This window comes from Myotis davidii, unplaced genomic scaffold (genome assembly GCF_000327345.1).
Source record: "Myotis davidii unplaced genomic scaffold, ASM32734v1 scaffold188, whole genome shotgun sequence".
Classification (NCBI taxonomy): Eukaryota; Metazoa; Chordata; class Mammalia; order Chiroptera; family Vespertilionidae; genus Myotis; species Myotis davidii.
The window spans coordinates 448,490-457,386 of record NW_006299270.1 but is presented as its reverse complement, the minus strand read 5'-3'; the positions used below and the strand labels follow the sequence as shown (position 1 = coordinate 457,386).

At 41.6% G+C, this 8,897-nt stretch overlaps 1 protein-coding gene across 1 annotated transcript in view; it reads right to left on the bottom strand.

Annotated features, from left to right (window-relative positions):
- Window positions 1–3,587: 3,587 nt before the first annotated feature.
- The window catches only part of TMEM52B (transmembrane protein 52B), an 8,353-nt gene continuing 3,043 nt past the window's right edge, over window positions 3,588–8,897 (bottom strand). The window contains exons 2-4 of the mRNA XM_006774808.2: window positions 6,908–6,946; window positions 6,221–6,387; window positions 3,588–3,889 (exon numbers count right to left, since the gene is read on the bottom strand). Coding sequence (XP_006774871.1) covers window positions 3,645–3,889; window positions 6,221–6,387; window positions 6,908–6,946 — 451 coding nt within the window. The 3' untranslated portion in view covers window positions 3,588–3,644. The remainder of the gene's footprint in view (window positions 3,890–6,220; window positions 6,388–6,907; window positions 6,947–8,897) is intronic.

Here is an 8,897-nt window from a genome sequence, read left to right as displayed (position 1 = left end):
ATCGTCTTCTAGTTCAGTGTCTGAATCATTTAGTACATGCTTAAAAATGGGCTCTTTTTTTTTTCAGCTCTATACTCTCCTTCCTCTTTATAATACATAATTAATATAAAACTTTTGTATTGTACTAGTAAAGGGAAGAAGCTAGTAGAAAGTGAACAATTAAAGTATAAGCAAGAGGAAGAAGAAGGAAGATGGGAAGTTGAATATCTCGTTCATAACCACATACAAGCTTTATCTTAGATTAAGTTGGCTTATATTTTACCAAGTTTATGAAACGCTTTTTCCCCATTTTAGAAATCACTGCCTTGAATTCACCCCTAAATCTGGTCTTCTCCAGTCTTTCCCATCATAATAAACACTAATACCTTCCATGTATTGGCTCAGCTCAATGATCTAGGAGTCATTTTTTGCTCATTTCCCTTACAGCATTTCCCTTTCCAATCTATCAGCAAATCCTGATGATGGCATCCCAATATATCTTTCAAATTCCGACAGTTATCGCTACTTTCATCTCTAATATCACCATGGTAGTCCCATCCACAAGCATCTCTTATCTACTCTTCTTCAGTTGCCTCTCATCTGGTCTTCATGCTTGCATTCATTGCTCCAGTCCCTTCTCCTGTAGCATTCACTCACTGTTAAAATTCAAATTGCATACGTGACTTACTGTTTAAAATCCTTCAATGACTTCTTGATGCATGTAAAATACAGTCTATACTCCTTGTCCCCAAGGCCCCTTGTCTCTCTCAGACTCCATTTTTGCAGATCCCTCCTAAGCTCACTAAATCAACTACTCCAGTCTTTTTTCAGTTTCTCAAATTTACCCAACCATATCACATCTATGAAAATGCTCTTTCATCACTCTGCCTTTCCCAATGGTTCTTTGCACTCTTCATGTTTGAAATATATATATTTGAGGCCCAGTGCATGAAATTCATGCACAGGTAGACCTGGCCAGTGATCAGGGCCATTCAGGGCCTTCCGGCTGCTGGCCAGGGTTTCCCGGCTGCCAGCCAGGGTCTCCGTTCCATGGCTGCTAGTGGGGCCTCCCTTCCCTGGCTGCTGTCCACGCCACCCCCTGGTGGTCAGTGCACATCATAGCAAATGATTGGTCTCCAGACGAACTCCCGTGGGGACAATTTGCATATTAGGCTTTTATATATGTAGATTTCCTTTTTCTTAAGCTCTGTGAAGATCAAGAGTCAGAGACCCTGTGTTTCTTGCACACTTTTGTTCCTCCAGTTTGCCTCAGCACTGTTCTTGGCACATAATTTCCATTGAATCAAATGTAATACAACACACAATTAGAAATATTATTGGGAAGCAGGAAGGACATCTATTTCATTTAAACAGAAGGAAAGAGGAAAGGAGAGGTTCAGAGCCATAAGGGTTGTAGCTTTGGGCTAGGAAGTTACCTGAAAGCTTTGATTTCCTGTCTGAACTAAGGAGACAAATCCCCTAATGAGTAGGTTATGGGGTGTGAGGTTTGAAGAGAGGTATTGAAATTTGAATAACTACTGAAAGGAATGGAAAAAATCACTAAAGAAAATCTAGAAGAAATGGTAAATGGTCCTGGTGTGTTGGAGATCGTGACCTTGTAAATGACCTCGATCAGCAGAGTTGGGAGATTTTCTGCAGCTCTTCTGTTCAGCAGTGTAGGCTTTGGGGAGAAACTGGTTAGCTTCAATGAACCAATGTTTAAAGTTTGAAGAATAGGTGTGAGGAAAGTTTAAAGGGGTTAAAATTTTTTGAGAACAGTGGCTAAAGTGATTTGGCTTATTAACAGATATCTTAGATAGTGTAGATAAAGAAGTGAAGTCACATGGGTGCTACCAGCTTGTGACAAAATGGAATGGTGACAGGAGTGAACTCCATGTAGCTACTAGAGGGGCATAGGGGCAGGGAGAGATGGGGCAGAAAGATCTCTTTAGAATAAGATAGGATTTCTCCCAAGATCTTATTATACCTGACACCATTTTTACTTAAGACTATGGTATCTTGAAGGACAAATGAAGCAAGAATATTTCACAGAATGTGTGATAATAAAGTGATTCATTTGGCAGCAGCAAAACAAGGCCAACTCAGGTGCTATGAACAATTCATGCATTTCAACAATTTCCAGAGGCAATTTGATAAATGACCCAAGAAAAACGCAGATCACCAGCAGGTTATAGTCAGAATAGTTTCCCTCTGGCGGGGCTGAGTGAGCATTCCTCCAAGAATGTACTTAATGAGGCGCTGACTGCACTAATCAGTCATTCCCGGCTCTGTAATGTCTCCCTGAGTCCTGGGCTAATTTCCTAATAAATGAGTTTGTTCAAATGTTCCCTACCTCTACACAGAACACATTAACAGGAGTTGCATATCTTTAGCTGTTTACCTCACTTAACAAATATTACTGATGAAATAAAGCGCTTCAGGTGTGACTTAGCACTAACATAGCAAAAGGAGGAATCAGACATAATTTTCAGTAGGATCATAGCAGGCAGATGAAAATCAGACATCTGTATCAAGAATTAAAAAAAACACACACGTGCATAATACTTTACAAATCTGTCATATATACTTAGTTTATTTGACCCTCACATCAAACTTGTGAGGTGTTATCATTGCCTGTCTATCATACAGATGAGAAAACTGCACTTTAAAGATTCCATTGGGTTATCTAAGGTCAGTGCTGAATAGAATTCACTTCCTCGATTTTCCAAAAGTATTATACTTTGGAGGTAGTATGCTACGTGGGCAGTTTAACATGGCACAAAGGGATGGTGCCTTGGGAAGGATCTCATTTAGGCTTGATTCCCTCCTGGAAATGGAGAGGTGTGCAGAGAGGAGGATGCATTTCTATCATGGCGCCACAAGGTGGCAGGAAAGGCCACCACTAGAGTCTAGTGCTTGTCACTAGGTACTTGGTTTCAAGTGGTCAACTCAGGCAGGAGAAATGAAGCAAAGCAATGCTATTCTTTCCAAGTTAGAAAAGGGTGCGTGTGTGTGCTCAAGCACGTGCGTGCATGCGTGTGTCCACAGGGCAGAGGAACTGAAAATTGAATAGAACTGTTATTGTCTTCTGTGCACTGTCCAATACCACTGGTAGGTAGGACTAGAGTGAAAGACCTTTATATCTGGCATTTCAATATATACTGTGTTCTCCTAGCCTACACTGCAATCCCACCCTTAGATTATGGATGTCCAGTTAGGTCTTACATGATGTCTAAGATGACCATTGTCATTCAGTGTCAAAGTGGGTGTTCCCTCAAGAGGAAAAGTGAATTTGGTACATTAATGCTTATGGCGCCTCAAGCGTATTCTACCCAGGCGCTGGCAGAGAAGAGCAACTTGCAGTATCATGTGGGTAAAGGAACTCAATAGTTGGAGGAATTCAAGAAATCTGTGACACATTGCTAGAGAGGTTAGTTGCAAATTTTGGTATTGGATAAGTAATGAGAGTTCTCGATTAGAGCATTCCACATCGGAAAATAATATGTGGCTGGAAATGAAGCGTTGGAAAACATCATCATGTTTTCCACTAGATGATGTTTAGATTCATCCTAAATCTTCGGAAAGGTAGCAAAAAAATGTTCCATCTGTCTATCTTTACCCACTCTGCGGATACCCCCTCCCCATTTATAAAACTGAAGTTCCCATCAATTTGAAGCGTGTTCTCCTTGAGGAGACACCTTCTCCACTGGAGGCAGCTGCTTCTCTTCTGGCACTGAGGGTAGGTCAGGTACTTTCGGCCCACACCTGGCCACTGTGAAGCGACTCATGTGAAGAGCTTCCTCATACCCTGGGAGGGTGTCCACGGAGGAGGGCAGCTGGCCCAGCGGGCTGTGGGAGTGGGCCACCGCCAGGATTCTCCGAGCAGCAGGGCCAAACACTGACTGCAGGGCTGGTGAGGGGAGAAGGAATAGAGCTAGAGTAAATGTGACATCCTCGGAAATCAGGCTTACAACATTAAGTTTCCCTCTACCTTACAGCTGACCAAACTCATTGTCAACTCTGCCACAAATGTTATGAAAACCCTGTGCAGCTTGTTTAGAAACCAACTTCACTTTCTGCTAAAAAGACCCTGTCTTCTCTGGTATCCTGGAATAATCTAAACTGGGTTCCCATATCCCACCATCGTTGGCAGATTCTGAACCCCTTAGACTGGATTGACCTGGGAGAGGAAAAAGGGGACCGGGAGGCAGCTGAGAAAACAGTTGAACAGGCGTATTTACATTACGATTCATAACAGTAGCAACATTACAGTTATGAAGTAGCAACGAAAATAATTTTATGGTTGGGGGTCACCACAGCATGAGGAACTGTACTAAAGGGGTCGCGGCATTAGGAAGGTTGAGAACCACTGCCTTAGACCGACCCACTGATCTTGCAGTCTCCCTAGAAATATGTATTTCTGCCTTATTTATCTTTTCTCAAAATGACTGGGAGGCAGGAAAGGTGAGCAACAGCAGGTCACATTGTTCTCTGTGCAAAATGAAAATCACAGTGTTTGGCCACCTGCTGTTCTGCCTGGTATTTGCACTCCAGCTTTAGTAAATACTGTCCTATAAAGAAGAGAACAGAAGAAAATAGTGTCTTATGGTCACCAAAAGAATGTTGAGGCTCATACTTTGTGTATCAAGAGGTGGAGAATAGATCCCATCTGTGGTAGACAGTTAGATATGAGCAGAGCAAGGATGACGGGCCAGGTCGAGAAGGTCACCAGGCTGAACAGCCCCAGGTGCCCAGCAAAACTGGGAAAACAAGAACCTCACCCCCAGGGTAACATTTCCTCCCCTAGTTTATCTCTGATCCTGCCCTTTAGATCCCTGCAGTTCAGCCTGACCTTTCCTCTCTGGGCATGTTGCTAGTTATGAGGGTTAGACCCTCCCTTAGAGGGGGAACAAAGAAGAGAGCCGGAGAACAGCCCTGAAGCATTAAGCTCCATGACAGTTTCCATCAGCAAAACTACACACATAGGCCTCGCCTGGGTGTGTTTTAGCCTCAAGCCCAGAAATGCAGCAAAACCAGACAAGAGGCGCCAGGACTGACATCATCAGGACCAAGTGCATTGACTTATGAGCACCCCTCCCCTTTCCCCCCAATCAGGGGAGACTAGGACCCTGAAAGAACACTTCTGAAAAACTGATGAATATGCTATTGAGATCTCCCCTGAGATTTCCAGAAACATGCCCTCAGGAGGGGCCCAGTGCAGCTCCCTATGGGGTATCCCCAGGCCTGTCCCCGATCCTTCCCCTAGGTGAGTTTTCCGTGCCTCGCTCTGATCCTAAGCAACAAGGGTCCTTCTTTTGCCTCCGTAACACTTGTTTCCCAAGTCCTTTTCTTCTACAGCTCACTTCCTCTACCTCTATGATGTTTTTTTATCCCCCCACTCTCTTTTTTTGTTTGTGTTTTTCTTTTTTCTTTCTCTGACTTTCTAAATAAACTTTCTCTTAAAAAACAAACAAACAAACAAACAAAAAAAAAAAACACCGAAAGATTTGGAGAATAAATAACTGAAAATACACATGACAAACTTCTTTAAATATATAATAATTCCAGATAGAGCATGTGGGTTTTTACAAGATCCAAGACTTTTTGTGGTTGTTGTGAATCCTCACCTGAAGCTATTTTGCTATTGATTTTTAGAGAGAGTGGAATGGAGAGGGAAGGACAGACAGAGAGAGAGAAAAACAGAGCCAAACGAGCTAGGGCCGAAGACATTTTTGGAAAAGGGGTATGCTTAGAGCTTAAACCAATTTTATTAATCAATCCAAGACTTTTTGTGGTTGTTGTGAATCCTCACTTGAAGCTATTTTGCCATTGATTTTTAGAGAGAGTGGAATGGAGAGGGAAGGAATGAGAGAGAGAGAGAAAAAAACAGAGCCAAACGAGCTAGGGCCCACGACATTTTTGGAAAAGGGGTATGTTTAGAGCTTAAACCAATTTTCTTAATCCTAACTATTTATGAATTGGGTAATTCTTCTCGCAAAACATTTCCAACATCATCTCCAGCATTTCATTTCTTCCTTCGCTCTCTCGTCAGACAAGAACAATGTCTGTGAGTACAGGGTTGCTGACAGCACAGGTCACTGCATCCCCAGGCTTCTGGTCACTAAAACAGCTCTGAGTTACAGCTTCTTTCCTGTTTAACCAGGTGTTCTAATGCCGTCGTACCATCCTGATCGCGTGTTTGAACCCGGTTCCCTTCCCATGGAACAGTCCGTGTACTCACAGGTGATCGTGCTCTGGAGAGTGCTGTCATGGTCAAAAGCGATGACTGTCACTTCGTAGGGTGGCCGGCCCTCGTCTTCCCCAGTTTGCTGGCGACTCAGACAGCAGCGGAAGCACACAGAGGTCAGGCCACACAGGAGAAGCAGGGCACCGATGACCACCAGCAACCTGCAAGGAGCCACCAGCACTAGAGCTCTGGATTCTGCTGTGTTTCCTAACTTTAGCATAATCAGCCTTCCACGTCTGCGGTTTGACTCTTGTGTGGATCTTTTATAGAGTAATTATAAGATTTTAATTCTAAGGCTTTCACTTCACATGTTATACTTCCCTACTTTGTCAGCAGGGCAGAGTCAGTTTGTTAGAAAATTAGCAAGAGGTGTAATGGGACTTGGAGGGGCTGCTTTTTACTTTACTGAAGTAGCCTCTATACTATAGGCTATTTTAGGGCTGATCTGCGGATGTAGACAATAATCTGTTGATGTTGCCCGGGAAGATGGTATTGAAATAGGAAATCCTGTCATATTGTCACATAGGGTGGCGATGAAGTAAAGAAACGACTCCATGCGATGCTATGCAATTAAGTAGGCTGGCGGTCTCATATACATTTTTTTTCCCTGCTGTCAAATATATTTAAACTAAACAAACAAACAAACAAACAAAAACAGTGGCTATTATAGCTGAAACTTACCATATATACCAGAGATGTACCCAATCTGTGGTCAGGCAACTATGAAGAAAGAATAAAGTTTTTGCAATAAAAATACAGTCAATTCCTATTATGATTCCAGAATCAAAACAATGAATTACAATGATATGATCCCTTGTTAGGATAAAAGCATCCCAGGCTATATTAACGTCAATGTAACCAGCTGAATCGGTTGTGTAATGGGATGCTTTAGTTTTCTACGATAGATGGCAGTCTGTAAATCATTTTGTAAATCATTATATGACACACTAAAGTAGTGCTCATGAATTAATATTCATAGAAAACATAGCCATGACTATCGTAAATAGTTACGATGACAGTTACCAGGAAAGAACTTCCAATGCGAGTTTAAAAGAGGTTGAGCCTGATGGGCATGGCTCAAGGGTTGAGTGTCGACCTATGATCGATCTATGAACCAGGTCACAGTTCGATTCTGAGTCAGAGCATATGGCTGGGTTGTGGGCTCGATCCCCAATGTGGGGTGTGCAGGAGGCAACTGATCAGTGATTCTCATCATTGATGTTTCACTCTCTCTCTCTCCCTCTCCCTTCCTCTCTGAAATCAATAAATATATTTTTAGAGTTTGAAAAATGGGTGTGAAAGTTAACATTTGTATATATTTGAGATTAATAAAATTTAAACATAAAGAAAATTTCGGTTATAAGCATGAAAGCAGTACAACAAAATTCATAACTTATGTATTGCAAGTTGTTGCAGAAAGGGCCACCATAAAAACTCCCACCATAAAAAGGGCCCTAAGCTTTCACATCCAGAATCAAAACTGACATACATGATGGCTGAGGCCAAACAAAACAGGGAAAATGTAGAAACCAAATTCATCATGATGAAAGCTAATTAAATATTCTGAATTAACTAGGACAATTATACATTTTCTCTATTGGGATAAAAATGTGGATTGCATGAGAGAAGGAGTATGGGATAAGCTCAAGAGTGGGAAGGGGAAATAAAGGAAAATGTTTGTTTATCTTTAAAGACGGAGTAAATTTAATATTACTTTCTGATATCTTTATCTATTAAAATCTATTGAAATGCGCACTCTAACCTCTCGGTGGTTTCGCGGTTGTGGAACATACAGTTGGCACTTTCACTGAACAATGTCTCCTCCAGGTTTTCTCACAGCCCCACCCCCACCCTTTTTTCTCCTATTGTGTTCATCAGTTTATTTTGCTCTTTAGATTCCACACATACGTGAGATCGTGTGATATTTGTCTTTCTCTGACTGGCTTATTTCACTTAGCGTAATAATCTCCATTTGAGCATTCCCCATTTGTTCAAAGCCCTTTATAGCTCTACGTTGTGATTCTGATTCTATTAAAATGACTCTTCCTACGGTGATGCTGAAACCTCAGAGAGAGTGTGAAAGTAACCAAGGCCATCACCATTTCCCTTGGGTATAACATATTTGCATTGAGAAACTCTTCCCATGGCTAAATATGTGTTTTCCTTCAGCCTGAGCAAATCTTGGATCAAAACTGTCATTGATTTTTTTTTACTAGTTTACCTCTAAGTGGAATGAATCGTTTCCCTTTATATTCTTTGTGTCTACATAAGACCTAATTGTGATAGGTTTAGATTAAGGGGTAATTTTCTTAAAGTAATAGCTAAATAAAGGCTGCAATAAATATTAACGTGCCCTAAAAAAATAAAATACCCCAGATTTGAAGCGGTGATGTACCTTTGGAAATCACCCACATGTAGCTGCCTGTGACTAAGGTATTGAATCCAGTCTGTCTGCATGAGTCACTAAAAATGATGAGTAAGAAACTCTTCTGCAAATCTCTATGACTGCATAAATTGTGATGATTAAGTCGGCTGCTTTTAAAACTGGCTTTGGAAAAAAAAAAAACTCTGTCAGCAGTGTTATTCTGAGTATTTTGGATGACAAAAATGCATGTCTCTATTTTGGGATAACCCGTCTGTGGGCTAAGTGCCCATTTAAGTAGAAATAAGG